This window comes from Ursus americanus, chromosome 1 (assembly GCF_024610735.1).
Source record: "Ursus americanus isolate L20-20 chromosome 1, mUrsAme1.1.p, whole genome shotgun sequence".
Lineage (NCBI taxonomy): Eukaryota > Metazoa > Chordata > Mammalia > Carnivora > Ursidae > Ursus > Ursus americanus.
In genome coordinates this window covers 76359114-76381760 of record NC_142127.1, presented here as the reverse complement: position 1 = coordinate 76381760, position 22647 = coordinate 76359114, and the positions used below count along the sequence as shown (strand labels likewise).

General features: G+C 35.5%; 1 protein-coding gene across 10 annotated transcripts in view; it reads right to left on the bottom strand.

Moving 5' to 3' along the window:
- NBEAL1 (neurobeachin like 1) overlaps positions 1-22647 on the bottom strand; it is a 237965-nt gene that overhangs the window by 38272 nt on the left and 177046 nt on the right. For all 10 annotated transcript variants that reach the window (XM_087862767.1, XM_087862763.1, XM_087862760.1 and 7 more), the window contains 9 exons: positions 20165-20313; positions 19205-19338; positions 17496-17597; positions 14950-15045; positions 14425-14549; positions 12215-12355; positions 9138-9268; positions 6559-6668; positions 2443-2560 (listed from right to left, as the gene is read on the bottom strand). In XM_087862767.1, coding sequence (XP_087718893.1) covers positions 2443-2560; positions 6559-6668; positions 9138-9268; positions 12215-12355; positions 14425-14549; positions 14950-15045; positions 17496-17597; positions 19205-19338; positions 20165-20313 — 1106 coding nt within the window. The remainder of the gene's footprint in view (positions 1-2442; positions 2561-6558; positions 6669-9137; positions 9269-12214; positions 12356-14424; positions 14550-14949; positions 15046-17495; positions 17598-19204; positions 19339-20164; positions 20314-22647) is intronic.

Genomic DNA, 22647 nt, shown 5'->3' with positions numbered 1-22647 from the left:
ATTATTTAGAAAAAAATTTATTAATTTTTTATTTTTTTAATGATTTTATTTATTTATTTGACAGAGAGAGACAGCCAGAGAGAGGGGGAACACAAGCAGGGGGAGTGGGAGAGGAAGAAGCAGGCTCCTAAGCGGAGAAGCCTGAGGTGGGGCTCTTTCCCAGAACGCTGGGATCATGCCCTGAGCCAAAGGCAGATGCTTAACGACTGCACCATCCAGGTGCCCCAGAAAAAAAAAATTTTAAACAAAAGTTAACTGGTAGTGCATAAAAGTTTCTCTTGAAAATGTACAAACTATCTCACAGTACACCTGTTTTCTTCATGATAATCAAGCTGAAACAAGTGTAATAATCACATAAAATACTACTGTAAGTTACTGCTTATCTAACAAACACTGGGTAAGGTGATATTCTGGTTAACTGATTATACCCCACCATACTTGATATGGTTAGTAAGCGGCCAAACTAGGTAAGTTGAATTTCAAAGCCTATGCTCATAACCACCATGCATATCACTCCTCTACAAAACTATTATCAAATGAATAAGGGAACGAAAAAATATGCTTGTCTATTTACCAAAAGGCATATGGACTCTGCTCCAGTTCATATTAACTTCACACTATTCACAATCTTTACTACTGAAGGATTAGAAAAAACTACTTCTTAAGGCTTTCAAAGCCTTCAGAAAATGTTCTTGATCCTGAGCTAAACATTAGAATGATGTCACCTTATTTTTTTTTTTTTGGCTCACCCTCTTTTTATTTTTTTGATGTAAAGTTCGATGATTCATTAGTTGCGTATAATACCCAGTGCACCATGCAATACGTGCCCTCCTTACTACCCATCACCAGCCTATCCCATTCAACTTATTTTATCATTTGAAGAGTTTGTTATTTATAATACTAAAGGTCTTCTTTCAAAGTCTGCTAACAATTCAACACTGAGTACTTACTGCAGGACCTGACTGAATAGGACACTTAGGGCCAGAAATCAAAAACTTTTAGGCCACCAATAACTGACATTTATAATTAGTTTGCATATACACTATTTTTTTTATCCCCTTTCACTCTTCCCTGCACCTACCTCCCCTCTGGCAACCACTAGTGTGTTCTCTATATGTAAGAGTCTTTTCGTCTTTTCTTTGTTCGTTTGTTTTGGGTTTTTTTTTGAGAACTTATTTACATCATTTTTAAATTCTAAGTTATTTTTTTTTAAATTCTAAGTTATTTTTTTAAGTTTTACTTAAGTTCCAGTTAACATACAGTGTAATATTAGTTTCAGGTGTACAATATAGTAATTCATCAATTCCATACATCACCTGTTGCTCATCAGGACAAGTACACGCCTTAATCCCCCTCATCTATTTAACTCCTTCCCCACACTCCTCCCCTCTGGTACCATCAGTTTGTTCTCTATAGTTAAGAGCCTATTTCTTGGTTTGTCTCTCTCTCTTTTTTTTCCCCCTTTACTCATTTGTTTTCTTTCTTAAATTCCACATGAGTGAAATCATATGGTATTGGTCTTTCTCTGACTTATGTCTCTTAGCATTACACCCTCTAGGTCCATCCATGTTGTTACAAATGACAAGATCACATTCTTTTTTATGGCTGAGTAATATTCCACTCTGTGTGTGTGTGTGTGTGTGTGTGTGTGTGTGTGTGTCTATCTCACATCTTTATCCACTCATCTATCAATGGACACTGACTGCTTCCATATCTTGGCTACTCTAAATAATGCTGCCATAAACATAGGGGTACATAGACCTTTTCAAATTAGTGTTTTCCTATTCTTTGGGAAAATATCCAGTAGTGGAACTACTGGATCATAGCATACTTCTATTTTTAATTTTTTGGAGCACCTCCATACTGTTTTTCACAGTGGCTGCACTAGTGCACAAGGGTTCCTTTTTCTCCATATCCTTGCTAACACTTGTTATTTCTTACATTATTTGAGCCATTCTGACAGGCATAAGGTGATTCCTCACTGTGGTTCTGATTTGCATTTCCCTGGCGATGAGTGATGCTGAGCATCTTTTCATGTGTCTGTTGGCCATCTGCACGTTTTCTCTGGAAAAATGTCTCTTCAGGTCCTCTGCCCATTTTTAAAATCAGATTTTTTTTTTGGTGTTGAGTTGTATAAATTCTTCATATATTTTGAATATTAACCCCTTATTGAATATATCACTTGCAAATATCTTCTCCCACCGAGTAGGTTACCTTTTGTTTTGTTGATGGTTTCCTTCACTATCAAAGTGAAGATCTGCATGGATACTCTTAACTACTATTTAAAAAAACCAGTCAGTCTCTTAATATTTCAAAGAGAAAAGATCATTAAAACTGTTTTTAAATGTAGTCTTTCTCATGACCAAAATATCATGTATAAACACCTATTAAATGATACTTTCCATCAACGGAATGTAAGATATAAAGTGTATAGGCTTATACCTTCATAACTACAGTAATAGAAAACATTGAGTGCTTCCACTGCAGCTGGCCCCCTCTGTTTATAGCCAAAAATCAGATCTATCCATTCATGAAGATGAGCAGAAACATATTCAGACTCCTAGAAAAAGAACAAATAATATAGAGATACCTTCCAACTACAATGTAAATATTGGTCCTTTAAAAAAGTAAGAGAAAATTAAGCATTTCTACACACAAATCTTACCACTGTAAATAAAATTATCTCAAAATCACGTTAAATATTTAATCAGTATCTACCACATATTTTGGATATATTCTATCTAGTATAATGTAGACCTATTTGTTAATATTTAATAATACATGTACACCTCTTAACTAATGGGTAAAGACAACAACTCAAGTATTCTAATAGCCGAAATATCAACAACAAAAAACTTAATGATGGCTATGGATATATATTTGCTGTGAAATTTCCATTGAAACAGCTATCTAGAAATTCAACTGAAAGAAACAAACCAGTTGGGGTTGATTAAAGGTGGCTGAAAATCGTTCCCTCCAACCTACCTGACCTGACACCACCCCAATATGAAGGTGGACTGTGGCAGACAGAGGCTTGAAGGACCTCCTGAAGCTGGTTAGTGATGGTTTGAAAGACAGTATGGGACTTGTTACTGGAGACAGGAGAAAAGGGGGCTCAAGTTTAGTTCCATTAATGATAGAAAGAGTACCTAATCAACTCATGAATCTGGGGATAGAGATTTCTTTTTTGGTTTTTATTTTAGTTCCAGTTGGTTAATATACAGTGTAATATTAGACTCTGGTGTACAACATAGTGATTCAACACTTCCATACAATGGGTGTGGGGATGGGTTAAATAGGTGATGGGGATTAAGGAGTGCATTTGTTGTGATGAGCACCTGGGTGTCATCTGGGGATGGAGATTTCCATGCTAATTGGTTCTTTTAGCTGCCTTCTATAAAGTGTGGAAGGAGTAAGATGAGTTTAAAAAAAGAACTATTCATGGGGTGCCTGGGTGGCTCAGTGGGTTAAGCACATCTGCCTTCGGGTCAGGTCATGATCCCAGAGTCCTGGGATTGAGCCCCGCATCAGGCTCCCTGCTCAGTGGGGAGCCTGCTTCTCCCTCTCCTCCCTGCTCATGCTCTCTGTAGCTATCTCTCTCTTTCTCAAATAAATAAAATCTTTAAAAAAAAAAAAAAGAACTATTTAGGTTTTAAGCGTAACTTAAAAAAAAAACATAAAGGAGCAGGTCTTGCTGGGGTCCAAATAAAATTATTTCTCATTCCCAGGATACTAGAGGGCAAAGACCCTCTGCGAAATGGCAAAGGTCAACGATCAAATCAGAGGTCACCAGTAAAACATGGCCTCAGGCGAAAGTTTAGTTCAAGAGTGTGGCTGTGAAGCAATCTGCTGAGACTTCAAATATCTAAGGTGTGCTGCATAGACCCACTCAACTAGAAAACAGAACACCTTAAGAATCTTATTTTTCTCACAGTAGCCTCCCACTGGGCCCAAAGGAAATAAGGGGCTGTTTTCTAAAGTAATGTGAAATGGTTTTTATCCAATAAAGTTGATGCGCAAGAAACCCATAAAATTTTCAAAGATACTGTATTAGTTCAGACTGAAAGAGGTAGAAACATTACAAAAAGGATGAGAGAACTTTGGCTTTCAATTTATTGTGGTTAGGTAAGAGGCTGACAAAGACACTCATGAGAACACTTTTCTTTTTTTTTTAATGTAAAAGAATGACTCAAAGCAGGAAGCTAAGAGCCAAAGGGTAGAACAAAATAGCCATGGAGAACCACTCAAGGAAAAGCACTGGGCTCTAATGAAGGAACTGAAACCATGTCCCTGCTGGAATTCTGAATTGTTATAAACCAGTTACTGCTAGGTACCTCTTGTTTTTTTCTTCCCCACCTTTTTAAGTTAAATTCTATGCCCAGTGTGGGGCTCAAACTCATGAGCCAAGAGATCAAGAGTCACATGCTCTATGGACTGAGTTAGCCAGGAACCCCTTTTAATCTCCCTTTTGAATGAGAGTGTCTATGATAGTTCTTCTGTCTTTGTTACACTACTGTTGTTATGTGGGGACAGATAACCTGTTTCTCTACTTCACAGTCTTCAGATGCAAGAGCAGACAAACCTGAACAGTTTTGTGCCCACATGGATTTGATTTAGATTACTAACAAGATTCTGGACTTCAGACCTCATGCCTTAATGCAGGGATCAGCAAACTATTTACTGCTTGTGGGCCAAATTTTACTAGCTCCAGATCTGTAGAGTAGTACAACAAAGCCACATCCATTTTCTTTTGCATTACAGTGGCAGAATTTTGACACAGACCTTAAAGCCAGAGAAAATATTTACTGTCTGGTCCTTTATAGAAAAGTTTGCAGATCCCTGACTTAAAGGTCCCTGTCATGAGACTTTGGGAGGATCCGCAGAGGAAGTATATACATTTTGCGTGTAGGAGGAATGCAAATAATTTGTAGTCAGAGGGCAGACTGTGTGTGGAGGATTAAAGATGGTTGCAAATTCTTTTTCCCTCCCACCAAGAGATGGAGTTTACCCTCCCTCCTCTTGAATCCGCACTGACTCTGACAAGGTGACAGAAGTGCTATGACCGTTCACAGCCTTAAGCCTTAAGCAAGCATGGAAGCTTCCAATTTTGTACTCCTTCCTGAGCTGTAGACATGTACATGTCTGGTTACCTAGCTAGAGAGACCACATGAAGAGGAGATATCCTGAGATTACATGGGAAGGAAGAAAAGCCCAGCATCCCAGTGTCTCAGTGCAGCCTCCAGATGACTCCAACCTCAGCTGCTATGACTGCAAGGGAATGAGAACCTCAAGCAAAATGAGAACTGCTCAGTTGAAACCACTTAACTCACAGAACTGTGAGAGATAATAAAATGATTATATTTTAAGCCACTAAATTTGGGGTAGTTCATTGCACAGCAATACATAACTGAAACACAAGATTTTAACACATTAATATAAGGAGCATGTCAACTAGGGATGTACTGTATGGTGACTAACATAATAAAAAATATAAAAAATAATATAAGGAGCATGTCTTCCTAAAATCCTAGACTCCTACTTCATATCATAGATAATATAGAGAAATGCATCTGAGAAGTTCCTGGCTAGCTAATAAGTAAGATTATTTTTCAGAGTTGCTTAATTTTTTTTCCCAATTCCTTATTCATGCATAGTTTTATTGTTTACAAATATTATGATCTAATCCTGAATTTCATAAATTTGACATACTATATACTAACGACAAGGAATGTTTCCAAGTATTGGCCTAATTAGTTTCAGACTCTGAAACATTTCAGTTTAGACAGAGAACTAAGTGGACTATTGTGGGGGGGGGGGAGCGTCATTTACAAAATGACACAATATCAATGTTTAATTTTCACTACTCTTTTAATCCCAAACTGGAAATTCAGCTAAAAACTAATATTTTTTAAAGTGGAATTTAGGATTTAGCAGTCATATTAAAAACTTACTGAAATCCTTCAGAGAAAACAAAAATGTACTCATCCTTTGTTAGATTTTTTTTTTAAAGATTTTATTTATTTATTTGAGAGAGAGAGAGCGTGCACGCGTAAACACAAGCCGGGGGAGGGGAAAAGGAAGAGGGAGAGAATCTCAAGCAGACTCCACATTGAGCCCGAAGCCTGACAAGGGGCTTGATCCCAGGACCTTGAGATCACGACCTGAGCTGAAATCAAGAGCTGGACACTTAACCGACCAAGCCACCTAGGAGCCCCTCATTCTTGTTAGATTTGAAACAAATGTGGGAACTACAAAACACCAAACAACACCAGCTTGGTGGTTGGAACAGTTTAAAATACAACAGGCAGTTATCTTATAGAACTTAATATATATGTATTTTTTGCTATATATCCACAGGACTATACCATATTCTTACTCTATCAGAAGATTCATAACTTCAAAATCAATTACCATATTATACTTTCTACAACAGTATACATAACAGATGACAAATTAATCTAGAAAAATAATTAATAGCCAGATATACTTTAGTACATTCTCTAGAAAACACATGCATCTCTATCTTAGTAATCTAATAACTAAACACAAAAATCTTACCAGAGCTTTTCTATGTTTATAGATGAAATCTTCAGCTGACTTAGCCCATTTGGGAAGAATAACGTCATTTACTACTTCTTTGGAAACTTGTAGACAACCCAAGTTAAATTCTAAGACAAGTAAAAAATAAATGCATCAAATCATTTTAGATTTAAATAAGTCAAGTAAAACAAATTTAAGGGCACAATCCTTAGCAAAACTGAGGCTTTTTTCCTTCTCTAAGAGTAAAAGGTGAGAACCATATACCCTTCTTGATCTAAATTTATTGAACAGGTAAAAATAATTCTTAACATATTGAAATGCATTTTATCAGTTGATTAAAAAGGTAAATGAAAATAAAATACTTTTAAATTGATTTCTGGTTGAGAAGTGGGGGCACTATAGATAAGACCAAAACCTTAACCTAAACAAAAATGCAATATTCAGTATTCTTCTTACATTAAAAATAATTAATACAGTCTTTCTAATGGTTAATTTACAAAATACAGCTCCTTAGTACTTTTCAGTATTACTTACACGTTAAATTCACTCATTGGAAATACTGTATTTGTCATGAAAGAAAAAATATGTATTTGTACACCACTCTTCTAAGTAGATACTGACATCATAACGATTTGCTCATATCATTAAAATATAGTATTTTGACAAAACTGTCCCAAAGATGAGGTTTTCTTGTTTATATAGCGTGGAAAGAGAAAAGTGTTAACATAAAAGACCTTCATAAAAGAAGCTGCCTTAAAATATCAGTGTGTCCCAAAGCTGGAGAGAGGTTTGAATGTCATAGAATGACAGGATGCACAGGGCCTGTGGCTTTGTTAACCCAGCTACTACTGTGTAACAGATGTTGCCAACCTGCTAGCCATCCCTCCTTATTTGGTAGCAGAACCTTGATTTTATTCAAGTGTCCATCCTTGTGCTTTATTTTATGCCTGTAGCAGGCTGACTGGTGTAAGGACAATGACGAGAGGTTATAAGAAAGGATTTCTCACCCTTAAGAAATGACCCAAAGAATTAACAATACACTTCTTTCTAAGATACTATTGTATCTGCCTTGTGAAGCCTAGAAATGCTTCCTTCAGTCATTTGTAACCATGAGAGGGACTAGCCAAGGACAAAGCCCAAACACTTAGAACAGGAGAATGAAAATACAGAAAGAACTTGGCTTTGATGATTTTGTTAAGTTACCTGAATACTACCATACCCTTAGGGTTTTCATTGCGGAAAATATTAAAATTTTCTTGCACAATTTTGAGTTGGTTTTACTAATATTTGTTTTACTAATTAACAGTAATATTTGTTGACATTCTAAGTAATGTACTTTGCTTTCTCCCACCTAACTCATTTCAAAGAAGCAATATACAGTTAGAAAAAGAAGTCAGCATTGACAGTAGTGCAAGACAGCAACCTGCTCTAACGAACATCAGAAATTATCAAGCTAAGAGTATCTTAACTGCTGTGTCCAAATTTAATCTGCTCATCCCTCCTACCCTGGATACCCTGCTTTGGAGGCTCCAGTCCTATGTCTAAGAGTCTGGGATCGGAGTCTGTCAATAGATTCATTTGATTTTCTGAAAGTGACCGATTTTAAATGCCTTATGCTGAGAAATCTGATGCCCTGCCTCCAACAGCATGTCCCAGAGTGCATGATCAGAGGACACAAAGCCCTGGATACGCTCTCCCTGGTGTGGCAAACAACTCTACTAAAGAAGCAAAGGGTCAAACATCAACATTTCATACTAGGGGAGGAAAAAGAAGTTGGTAATGGTCCTTTGATATTGTAATTTCCCTTAAGAAGACCAGTAGTAACAATCTTGTCATTTTCTTACTGTGCTTAAAAATAAATCTAAAATTACTTCATGGAGGAGGTATTTGGATATTTTTAAAGACTATGTTTGGCTCCATAATTCTCTACTTCAAAAACATAATATGATTTTTCAAACACTGTGGTAACTTATAGCCTACCATTAATTTCAATTTACTTCCTCTCTTCTGCTCCAAACCAGGAGTCAGCCAACTTCTTCTATAAAGTGTCAAAGAATAAATATTTTTTGCTTTTGAGCCCCATGGTCTCTGTTGCAACTACTCAAATATGCTGTTATGCTATGAAAGCAGCCACAATCCATACGTGGAAGAATTGGCTTGGTTGTGTTCCAACAAAATTTTATTTATAAATAAATGAGTTTATCCTGTGGATTTGAGCCATGACCTACAGTCTGCAAACCTCTGGTCTAAATCCTCAATCTCATCTAACGCAAACACTTTTTTTTCCTTTCCCACCCCTAACTCAAACACTTTTAGCCTAAGTGGCTAGCTAAATGGCTGAAATAGCATATGGCCATTTTTGTTTTCTAGGAAACACTGTACTCTGATAAATTCTCTCACCAATTCAAATTTGACTCATTTATCATGGTTTACCACAGCACTTCCTTGGAGGTCTCAGTCAAACCATATCACTGAATAACAAACAGAATGAACCTTAAATAATCTATAGAATATCACAAAAATGTCCTGAAAAGTATTTTTCAGGATCCTTCACTGGGACCTATTGAGTCAAAATTTTTAATCTCTTTATTTCTTACGATTTTGATTTTCCAAAAACTCTGGGAAATAGAAGAATTCAGGAATAAGTTCCTTCACATCATATGGGTTGTCCATGAGAGCCTGCCAGGTGGCAGGGATGGAATGGAACTGTCGATCTGCACAGTCAAACCTGCACGTGGAGATTGACAAGAGAACAGTGAGTATTTAAGGTGATCAACAACAGCCATGAAACAAGCCTTACACTTCTTCATTCATCTTTCTCTTACTGTCTAAAAACACAATTTGGGAGGCACCTGCGTGGCTCAGTCGGTTAAGCGTCTGCCTTTGGCTCAAGTCATGATCCCAGGATCTTGGGATCAAGTCCCACATCGGGCTCCCTGCTCAGCAGTGAGCCTACTTCTCCCTCTCCCGCTCCTCCTGCTTGTGCTCCCTCTCTCTCTCTGTCAAATAAATATATAAAATCTTTTAAATAAAATAAAATAAAATAAAAATAAAAGCACAGTTTGCTTTTCCTTCTTATGATAATCTATCTTTCAAATTTTGTTGCCAGGAACTAAACACTGTCACTTTAATCACTAGTGTCATTTTAGTTAAAAGAGCTGAAAACCAAATCACACTGGAGAAAATTTTCAAGTAATTAAATTAAATATAAACCTAAGAGACTTACAGAAAGGCCCAATTTTTGCTGAGTAAAGTTCATTATAGTAAAGAAAGTTATTTGGATATTTTAGAATCACAGAATTTCAATATCATTATTTATATACATGATTAACAGATCCATAGGAATCCTGCTGATTTGTCCTCTATACATAAATACCTTTACAAACTCTTCTGCTATAAACCAGAGGGTAAGTTAGGGAAATAGTTCTGTGGCTAAAGCTTTTTATATTTTACTTGCATGTACTATTATTTTATTTTTAAGTTCCACGACAGGCCTATGGTAGTTGAAAGAAGCTCAAGTAGTCATGTTGCAATTTTATTATACTGTTTTTATGTATTTTCTATTCACAAAAAGCATAACCCCCCCTGTTTCATCTCCCTTGATATTGTTTTCCTGGATTTACTTAGTAATGACTTACCAAATGACATTGATGACTATTTTGACTCTTCTTATGTCTACCAATCTTGGTTTGAGGTGGAGCTGAACTAAGCAGAACTCTGAATTTAATTACAGTCAATGACTGGGTCATTAATAAAGTCTAATGATCATGTATTCAAATTCAAGGAGATAGTTTTAATGGTAGAATTGTTTGTTTGGGTAAGGGAGAACAGCTTTACTGAGATATAATTTACATATAATTCACAATTCAAGGGTTTTCAGTATATTCGTGAGTTGTGCAACAATCGCCACAATCAATTTTAGAACATTTTCATCACTCCAAAAAGAAACCCTGTATCTTATCAGCAGTCACTCTCCATCCACCCTATCTCCACTCTCTGGCAACTACTAATCTACTTTCTGTCTCTATGGATTTGTCTCTTTGGGACACCTCATGTAGATCATACAACAAGTGGCTTTTCATGTCTGGCTTACTACATTTAGCATACTGTTTTTGAGGATCATTCATGTTGCAACATTCTTTTTATCTACTCATGGCCAAATAATATTCCGTTGTATGGATATACCACATTTTATTTATTCCATTATCACATGACAGACATTTGGGTTGTTTTTACTTTTTGGCTACTATAAATAACGCTGCTATGTACACCAGTATTCAAGTTTTTGTGTGAACATATATCTTCAATTATTTTGGATGTATAGCTAGGAGTGGAATTACTAGGTCATATGATAATTTTATGTTTAACCCTTTGAAGAACTGCCAGACTCTTTTCCACAGAGGCTATGGCATTTTTCATCTCCACAGGCAGTACATAAGGGTTCCAGCTTCTCAACATGCTCATCAACACTGGGTATAATCTGTCTTTTTTATTATAGCCATCATTGTAGGTGTGAAGAGGTATCTCAATATGGTTTTGAATTTCCCTGATAACTAATGACACTGAACATCTTTTCATGTTTCTTGGACATGTGTATATCTTCTTTGGAGAAATGTCCATTCAGATCCTTTGCTCAGGTTTTAATTGGGTTATTAGTCTGTTTATTATTGCATTGTAAGGGTTATTGCATTGTAGACTTCTAAATACAAGTCCCTTATCAGATACACAACCCACGAATATTTCCTCCCGCTGAATGGGTTGTCCTTTTCTTGATCTGTCTTTTGAAACACAGAATCTATTTCTGAAGCTTTGTAATAAATCACTTACTGTTAAAATCATTAAAAGCTGAAAAGACCCAGTTATATTTTAATGGGGCGAAAATTACCTGCTATCATGTAAATGTAACATTTAGATATGGTTAATGTGATCATGGGGACAGAGTCTTTTCTTGAAAGCCAAGGCTTAATGTATTAAAGATAGGAGTAAAGGTTAATTTTGAGAGATAAAAACTATATGCAAAGAGAGTAGAATAGGAAATGTTTGCATAGCTTGATTGGGTGCATAGGAAAGGTGAAATAGTAATGTTAAAGAATAAGACAACATGGAGATAAAATGTGAATAAGTAAGGAGCTAAAAAGGATACATGGAAAACCGAGCATTTCATAAAGAAGTTTCTTTAGGATTATTAGGAAAGTGTGAAACATAGTAAGTTATAACTCTGACAGGTAATGTGATAATACAATGGTATCATAGACCTGTGTGGGTTATGTAAGAGCCCCTCATTCCTCCTTCTTATTCTTTAATAAATATTTTAAAGAGGACTACATAGGCATTGGTTAGGTTTAAATCTTTGGTAGATGTCCTGGACCTAGGTCTAAATCAGTTCAAACTCTCAATCTCTGGCAGGTTCCTAAAACCAGTAAGAATCACAAAGCTACACTACATAACAGTAAAAAGGAATTTTCCTTAAAAGGTCATTTGTGTAAGTCAATTGGAGTGGCCCATTCTCAAACTAGTTTGGCTGTTTTTATCTAGAGGCTATTAAGTCAATCAAAATCTGAAAGAGGAGAATAAAAAAGATAAGGTCCTTTTATACAGTACATAACATGAAGGCAAAGAGTTTTCAATGCTAACATGTAGTCTTAAGAAAATAGCTTATTTACCCAAAACATACCTTCCACTCTGAAGCTGGATGTGGAGGGTGGTGAATGGTTCTGTACGAATAAGATAGTGCATAACCCCAGCAGAATTTGAGTAGTGAGTACCATAATGAAATTTATCAATAGTGCCCATGGGATCCTCAAAATTTTCATATCTAAAAGAAGAAACTAAACTTTTGTAACCTGTACAACAGTAATATTAACTTAGGAGGACATAAGGTTGTATTGCATTGCTAGAAACATAGTTTTTAAGAAGTCCTTATTAATATTCATTATTTACATATTCATATCATCACACCAAGTTAATAAATGAAAAAATATTATTCATTAATACTTTTCTCTGAACGTAATATCACTAGAAACAGGATTCTGCAAGAGTTTCATATTATGCAATAATATATATTCACTGTAGATAAATTAGAAAACACAGAGAACCAAAAAAGGAGAAACTTAAAATCAAGCACAGAGATAATTAACATTAACACTTTGATGAATATCTGTCACCCTTAATGTATAAGTTAATACACAAATATATTTCAATATAAAATGCTATACATAATATATTGCTCACAACCTATTTTTTCATTTAACAATTTTCTATTTAGGTCTTTCCAAATGACTGAATAGTCTACTTTTTAACAGTATCTGGTATTTATAACAGTAACGTATATGAATGTATGACAATTTAACTATTTCTTTAGTTTTAGATATAAAGGGTTGTTTCCATTTTTCTGCTACTGTAAGCAATGTGATAATGAGACATCCTTTTGTGGCCAAGGTAATGGAAGAAAATATGGAGGATCAGTCAAGAATTCTGGAAATGAATGCCTAACAATTAAAGGAAAAAAAAAGGTAAGATAGGAAGGAGGATAATGGATAGGAAAACCTAAAACAGATAGTAAGGAAAGGATATATATATAGTGATTCTGTAAGCACTACCACTGTGTAATTGTTTTGAATGGTGCTTTGAATACTGACATCTGAATTAGTGGGTATAAAATCGGAATAAGAACAGTTTTTGGAGGAAATAAACAGTAAACTTTTCAAACCAAGACAGTAGTTAGTTCATTGAATTGAGGCCAATTTCCTTTTACTTGTAAATCATTAATATTCAGGGGAATAAAAACTTTCAGGTCAAAGTAATCACATCTATGCAAAAACATATACTATTGAAATTTAAAACAACATTTCCTGTGGAACGGTATTTAAAAAAGCTTGTTTTTTTGTTATTGTCAGACAAGTCTGACTAATGGTAGTGATGTAACATATACACAGCAGAATTCCACTTACTAGTGGAATCAAGTATCAAACAGTACAAACAGTCTTAAGGTAGATTTGCAAATAAATGAAAAAAAAAAGTACAATCTACTCTCAAATAAATATATGCTGTTTGCAAAATAGTTTTTTGCCCTTATTATTAGAAGTCATAACTGACAAGTCATCCATAATTTCACATGGAGAAAAAGGGAAATTAAGATTATTCTCTTACCTGTCAGCAGCTTGCTTTAAAGAAAAAAAACTGTAAGACATTCATAGGATAGATCATAAATATACAGAATTATAAAAATTCCTTTCCTTATTAAAAGACAGCAAGTTTCTACACATTTCACTATACTTTATTCACACTGTTTGTGAATCATAGGTTAGCATTAATTTTATATCTATGAAAATATTATATTAAATTAAGGGGTATTTTTGCATGTTAGAGATTAGTAACTCTAAAATACCTGGGAAGAAAAATTACCCTTCAGCATAGACAAGGTGAAAAGAAACTAAACAAAATCAATTTAAATTTGGCAAAGAAGTGAAATAAACTGACTATAGTTAAGATACTTGAGGGAGGGGCGCCTGGGTGGCACAGCAGTTAAGCGTCTGCCTTCGGCTCAGGGCGTGATCCCGGCGTTGTGGGATCGAGCCCCACATCAGGCTCCTCCGCTATGAGCCTACTTCTTCCTCTCCCACTCCCCCTGCTTGTGTTCCCTCTCTCGCTGGCTGCCTCTATCTCTGTCGAATAAATAAATAAAATCTTAAAAAAAAAAAATTAAAAAAGATACTTGAGGGAAACTGATATATTTTCAAGAAGACATAGTGAAGGGATTATCAAATGTAGTTGTGCATTTTAAAAAAGTAAAACTTGGCTGTCCACAGTAGATAGAAATCAATGCAAATTCAAAATACCATCTAAAGTGATGGGTATCTTTCAAAAGGGATAAAAGGCACTTACTTTTCTCGCATGGCTTTGGCATTTTTATCATTAACTACCCCAATTGGTTTGGAAAGATCTCGAAATACAGATGGGTTATTAAGGTCCAACTCTTCTGAAGTATAATCTTGCAAAATCCAGGGAAACTAAAAGAGCCACAATTTACAATTTAGACATTCCTTTCCAGAGAAGCTCCTATTTCCATATGTAAATATCAAATGCTTATCTAAAGACAAAAAGGGATAATCTTTAAAAATATTATCCCTGTTTCAAATGTTTATTCATCTTCAGGTCCATAACCAGAAGCATTATTTCTTATAATTCCACTGGAATGTTTTCAGTAAAGTGAAAAAAAAAAGCTTTTATTATTTAATTATTCTTCATGTTTATATACTTTTTGAAGATAGCAGGTAGAAAATATACAAAAGGCAAAAACAGTTTTTGTATCTTTTTTAAAGACGAAAAATAATCATCATACACATACATTTTTGTGTATTATGAAACTGAAAGGCAATCCCATATTTATGAGATTTCTGTAAAACTTACCACAGGATACTGTGCAAGGTCATTATAGGTTCGTCCTGCCATTGTATTTATTTGAATGAGGTAGTCAAAATTTGATATCTCTCTGTTCACCCATTTCTAGATAGTACAAGAGCAAAATCAAAATTAACTTAAATTTTTAATAGTTAGTAACTATTACTAATAGTACTAACATAATCTTTTGTTCCCATTATCTTGATCATCTTACTAATCAAAGGAATGGGGCTTTAAAAAAGGGTTAAATCGATACACTTTTCCTAAATTTCCTTCCTTTTAAAAATTGGTCTTTAGAAAAGGAAGAGAAAATTAAATTTTTTTAAAAGAGATTTTACTGATTTATTTGACAGAGACACAGCGAGAGAGGGAACATAAGCAGGGGGAGTGGGAGAGGGAGAAGCAGGATTCCTGCTGAGCAGGGAGCCCAATGTGGGGCTCGAACCCAGGACCCTGGGAACATGACCTGAGCTGAAGGCAGATGCCTAACGACTGAGCCACCCAGGCACCCCAAATAGTTTTTTTTAAAGAATTTACTTCTTTATTGTCAGAGAGAGAGAGAGCATAAGCAGAAGGTGAGGCAGGCAGAGGGACAGGAAGAAGCAGACTCCCTGCTGAGCAAGGAGCCCAATGTGGGACTCGATCCCAGGCCCCTGGGATCATGACCTGAGCCAAAGGCAGACACTTAACCAACTAAACCACCCAGGCATCCCAAGAAAGAGAAAATCAAACATAAATCTTTTATTATAGTAAAAAAAAATCATAAGAATTTTTTCCAACTAAGTTATTTTATTTAAATATCTTAAAATGTCAATTTTAAGACTGACCAACATCGAAAATTTTGTTATACACTGAAATTTTCAGAAGTGCACATATGAAAAAAAAAATCCTAATGCACTAAAATGATCTATAAATTTTAAATAAATACTATCTTAACTATTCTCAGAGAACTGTCTTGCTAGAGCAACACATGAGATTTTGCTACATTAGATACAAAATTTTCTAAAGAAAAATAATCACTATTTTCTTTTAATCACTACCCTGTTAATTACTCTACACAGTATGGGTATGCACAAGAATTTTGCTGACAGATTAACATTCACCTTTAAGTTTACTGTTTGCCTTAAGCAAAAGATATATTTATGGGCCACTAGAGACTATGGACTCTAGGAACCAAACTGAGGGCTTCAGAGGGAAGTGGGGTGGGGGATTGGGATAGGCTGGTGATGGGTATTAAGGAGGGCACATATTGCATGGTGCACTGGGTGTTATACACAAGCAATGAATCATGGAACACTACATAAAAACTAATAATATACTGTATGGTGACTAACATAACATAATAAAAAGTTAGAAAAATAAAAAGATATACTTATGGGAATGGTGCAAAATGAATCTATGGGGCGCCTGGGTGGCTCAGTTGGTTAAACATCTGTCTTTGGCTCAGGTCATGATCCCAGCATCCTGGGATTGAGCCCCACATCTGCTCAGTGGGACTCTGCTTCTCCCTCTCCCTCTCCCCCTGCCCCCCGCCCCCAATTGTGCTCTCTCTCTCTCGTTCTACTCTCTCTCTCAAATAAAATCTTAAAAAAAAGAAATGAATCTCTCTATATAGATTTTATAGAAAGCCCAATTATAATTATTCTTCAGTGCTAACTTCAGAATACTTTAATGAATAAAGTTTATTCCACAAAAAAACAGGAAATGTACTCCATTAAATAATGCTTATTCCATAAGCAATACAAAAGAATTGCTGATAGCTTTTGAACAAGAGCAACACTTAAGATTATGATTAAAGCATATGTAAGAGGCAGGAGAGAGTCAGGAGGCAGAGACCTGAATGAAGAGACTACTGACAGTCCTGGAAAGCAAAAAAAACAATGGCCTTTCCTTGGATGTTGGTAGCAGAAATTCAAGATATACTGGGATACAGGTGAGGATATAATATACAAGAGCATTAATTAGATTTGGCTAATAGATGAAATGATTTTTTTTTGCTGTTTTCCCCCATGGGGGTCTTTTGTATTTTCCCACTTTTTACCTCATGCATATATTAATTTTATTATTAGAAAAACCCAACAAACCCACCTGTTATATTTTAAAAAGATAAAATTATTAAATTAGAAGAATTCATAAGATATGCCCATGAACCAAATGGTATGGGAGCTGGAGGACAGGAACCGTGTTAGTGAAACAGAAATATTCAAAGATAGGGGCGCTTGGGTGGCACAGCGGTTAAGCGTCTGCCTTCGGCTCAGGGCGTGATCCCGGTGTTATGGGATCGAGCCCCACATCAGGCTTCTCCGCTATGAGCCTGCTTCTTCCTCTCCCACTCCCCCTGCTTGTGTTCCCTCTCTCGCTGGCTGTCTATCTCTGTCAAATAAATAAATAAAATCTTAAAACAAAAACAAAAACAAAAACAAAGATAATTCAAAAGATCAATTTGAATGAAAGAATGGTTGTAATAACCAAAATAAAATAATCAGAAGAGGAAGTTTTTGACAAAAGCCTGAAATATAATATGAACATTAAAGCAGTGACTGAAAATTTCCTACCTGTGTCAATCCTGATGCTCTGAATAATTCCTGTGGTGATCTGGTTCCATAACTATTTGGAGAATGAAGTGACAACAGTCTGCTATATACTTTGTTTCTAACCTATAAAAAAACAGCATTTTATAGTTTAAAAATTGATCAAGGCAAACTGGGATTATAGCTTTTATAATTGCTTTATTGAAATATAACTCACATACCACAAAATTTACCCTTTTGTAGTATACAGTTCAGTGGGCTTTTTTTGGTATATTCACCGAGCTTTGCAACCATAAACATTATCTAACTCTGGAACATTTTCATCATCCTCGAAAGAAACTTCATACTCACTAGCCATCACCCCCTCAATTCTCACTCCCTCTCATCCCCCTGATAACCACTGATCTACTTTCTGCCTCTACAAATTTGCCTATTCTGGACACCTCTCATAAATAGAGGATTATGTTTTAACTACTCTACCAGGTTTGGTGAAGTCAAGCCATCTATTTTTTGAAAAAGTTATAGTGTATAATGGAATGATCAGCAGATACTGAATCAGAAAATCAGCTTGAGTCCAGTTCAAATTTAGTCCTGTCATTTACTAATCATACTGGAAAATCAATTAATTTACTGAGTCTCATTTGTACATTAACCATAATAATCTCTACCCTTACAGTTTTCTGAATTCTTCAAGGCTATACAAATGTAAAGTAATAAAATTCATTTTTGAACTTCAGTTTCCTCATCTGTAAAAAAGGAGTAACAGAATTTGCCACAGTGAATCTGAGGGTTGTTATGAAGATCAGAACCATATACAAATGCGCTTTAAAAACTACAAAGTTATACAAATGTACAGTATTCAACAGGAGCATGGTTGGTTTAATTACATAACATACCTTCCTAAAAAATACAAGTTTCATATATTCCTAAGGGGAAATTTTATTTTTAATAGTAAAAAAAGTATCGTTTTGTAAAAATACAGAAATGCCCTTTAAACGTCTGAACAAAATCATCTATAAGTAAACCTGGATCCCACAAATGAACAGAAACTTAGTTACTGGCTGTGCTAATCCAGATCCTCTCAGAAGCAGATGAAAAAAAATAGAATTGAATATTCAAGGATTTTATTAGGAGAGATGGCTGTGACAGAAAATGAAGAGAGAGCTAGGCAAGACAGGGAGAGCTATCAGAAAGTGATGCAAGTCTGACCCTAAGTGAGTAACAGAGGGAAGGAAGGTTGGGGGCAAGCATCCCAAGTAACGTGCTGAAGATACACAGTTATTGCTGGAGTTAGTTATCTAGACTCAGGTAATCTGGTTTCGGGGGTAATCTCTTAAACCACGTACACTATTCAAGAATTTACTCTATTCCCGGAAGAAGTACCTGCTCCATTATTATTTAACTGAACCAAACCCATTTCATAAATCCTGTCATATCATATATATTGCATATTATTTCACGACTGGATACTGCGAGGCGTCTGTTGGCTGATACCCAATATTCTACTGATTTATCTACTCATATATAAAAACTGAAAACAAGCACCCTAAAAATGCTCAAACGTAAATCCCAACAAAATTCATTTACTATTTAGCTCCTAAGGCATATATTTTTCCCTCTAATATTTTGATTTCACAAATGAGTAGATTCCAAAGTTTCACTATAGCTTACCAGCTGGAAAATTACTTCAAGCTAACACTGTGGGGCTTCCAGAAAGGTAGCATCTTACATACCTCTTTTTTGAAATTGAGAAAGTAGTTGGATTGGTCAACATGAAAAATCTCAAGAGCTGACCTCCTTAAATTGTAACGCCGCAGGTGAATCTCTCGAACTTGAGAATGAGGCCACTTGAAATCAAACCCCACTCCTAAAAACAGAAGAAATCTTGTGACCAAGGTACCATATGAAGTTACTCATATTATGCAGAAAATACCTATTTCCTGACAAAAGTAGCACTTGGGGAAAAGGAATTAAATTTCTGTTTCGCAGAAATCATTTGTTAAAATTAGTGGATGTTTACATGGTTTCTTTTATTTATTTTTATTTTATTTTTTTGAGAGAGAGTGCGTGTGCACATGCGTGCAAGGGGGGAAGTGGCAGAGGGAGGGGGAAAGAGAGAATCTTAAGCAGTCTCCACATCTAGCATGGATCTGACTTGGGGCTCAATCTCAAAACCCTGAGATCACGACCAAAGCTGAAATCAAGAGTAGGATGCTCAAGTGTCTGAGTCACCCAGGAGCCCCTATATGGTTTAAAACTTTAAAAAAATTCTATAGCTATTCCATTTCCTTCTCATGAGAACAGAGAATAATCCTGATTATTATATCTCAAAAACATTTTTCCTTTTCTCTTTATATCAGCATTTTAGATGTAAATATCCTTTTTGTTTTCAGATAAAGGATTAGCTGAGAAGCTGATGGAAATAAATGTACAAATAAAATTAAGATTGCATTTTATAACAAGTTTACAGCAATCTCCTCTCACCAAACCTTTTACAAAACATTAACAAAAAAAGCATTCCCTTTAATACACTGTTGAATAATAAATTGAATCAAATATTGACTTTCCAGTTTCTCCTTTTAGATGACTGACCACAATTTCAGTCCTATCTTATTGTTTTCTTCTCATTAATGATGGATAAACTGGATACTTAACTATTGAACAACAGAAATTATTCCCCCAGAACTCCTCACCATCTTCTTTTTCAATGCTGCAATCATAGAAGTAAATGTGTTGAGTAGTGATTTCTAATCTGCCAGGAATCACATCAATTATAGTAATGAGTTCACAGTCTTCCGACAACACCAATTTTTCTTTTTGATCCTGTTCTTCTTTCTCATCACTGTAAAAAAAAAAAAAAAAAAAAAATCAACCGAACAAAAACCACCCAACAATGTATTCTGTGTAAATGGAAAAGGGTATCAAGAAAGCATATTTGAATTACCTAAAAAAAATTTCACTGCATATTAAATTACTTACTGCCCAAATGTCATTGCCTAATAACTCAGTTTCCAAAAAAAACTTTTACATTTTAATTGTATATGACCCATTAAAACAAAATATTGTGAATTTTTAAGACTACTGGCAGAGAACAAATCAAACATGCAGCAATACCAGTCACGTGATTTTTTTTTTTTTTTAAAGATTTATTTATTCGACAGAGATAGAGACAGCCAGCGAGAGAGGGAACACAAGCAGGGGGAGTGGGAGAGGAAGAAGCAGGCTCCCAGCGGAGGAGCCTGATGTGGGGCTCGATCCCACAACGCCGGGACCACGCCCTGAGCCGAAGGCAGACGCTCAACCGCTGTGCCACCCAGGCGCCCCCAGTCACGTGATTTTAGTTATATTCAGAAGACATGAATTGAGCCAGGAAATATATGAATCTCTGAATAAAGGACTGCATCATTAGTGATATTTTATAAATAATTATCAGAAGCACTAATTAGGATTGATTCTTAAACTGTAAAATGAGACTTTTCGAGAGTAACTAAATCTAGGTAATATACCCTGACAGGGGGACTGGGGATGACACAAAGAGCTACTATTGCAATACCTTACTTAGGTGAAGTCACCTTGTATTAAGAGAACTGTTATACTTTATTTTTATTGGAGAAGATAACTGGGAAAGGTGAGTCTTCTGGTGGTTTAGGTGACTTCTGACTGCCAAATACAGAAATGGGAACTCCTTCCACTCACATCTGCCCCATTTCCAGGATAGCAATGAGTAAGTCTAATTTTGTTTTTCCCCCGGTGGAGTTCCAGCAGGAAGCTCTACAAGTATCACCAACCTAACTGGTGACAAAAAAAAAATTAAAAAATTAAGAATGTTTTCCTAAACAGTGAAATTCCAATATTTACAGTGATGAAATAGAGAAATAAGTGACTTAAAAGAGTAAACAGCCTGAGGGTTATTTATATTTTATAAAATAAAGGGTTTGGTTTTTTTAGCTTGTAATTAATGAAACTAACATATCCATTGAATTCACTAGTCATTAAAACGAGAAAATAAAATCCCTATTAAAAGGCTGACTAAATAATCTACCAAAAATAGCACCCTATATAACTAACCCTACTCAGTTCCCTGAAAATTATCAAGGAAATCTTAAAAATTATTAAAATTATATGAACTTATTTACGTTAACAAAGTATACTATTGAACCTGGTCAATTTGTAATACCAACATAAGTTCCAAAGAAATAGATGCCAAGTTTATAATCCATAAAAAAAGTGATGTTCAGAATAAATTATATATTTGGGTCTTAATTACTCATTCTTGGCTGAAGGTGAAGCTTTACAACAGAAAGTAAAAGGGAAGATGTGTAAATCACGAAATTTGAACACATCCCCTAAAGCACACACAGTTCCACTGGCAAAGAATGGCAGTCTTCTGGAAAAAGGGGTTTAAATACAACCAACTAACTGATTATTGGCTGACCACCACACTATACTAACTTTAAAAGGCCAGGCTTCTTTTAAAAACAAACCTTTGGTTAAAAACAAGACAAAGTAAAACAAAAACCCAATGAGTACAGACATCGCTGGCAACACGCAGCAGGTAAGACATACTTCACAGAATTAGTCCAGGAAAGTCACTAAACAAAAATATCAGAATAACTGCCATCAAGGAGGGAATCAGAAGCCAGAGTGGTTACAATTTATTATTTAAAATGCACGGTTTTCATTAAAATTATGAGACATACAAAAAAAAGTAAAAGTATGGGCCATACAAACAAAAGCAGTAAAAAGAAACTGTCATTGGGGGACCTCAGATGTTCAACTAAGCATACAAAAACTGTAAAGTAGCAATCATAAATACATTAAAAGAACTAAAAGAAACTATGCTTAAAGAACTAAAATGCATTATGCCAACAAGCCTAGTCAAATAGAGATTGGCAATTAAGAAATTACAGGAGAAGAAAAAAGATGGCGGAGGAGTAGGGGACTTTTTTCAGTTGGTCCCCTGAATCGAGCTGGATATCAACCAGATCATCCTGAACACCCACGAAATCAGCCTGAGACGTAGGTACATACATCTGGATCTCTACAAACAAACATCTCTGGTGCTGAGTGTTGAGGAACGAAGAGGGGAGCCATGAATCTGCGCACAGATATCAGAAGATAAACCGAAGGGGGAGCGAGCCAACGCGCTTGGGCACCGGGAAGCAGTAGCCTCCTG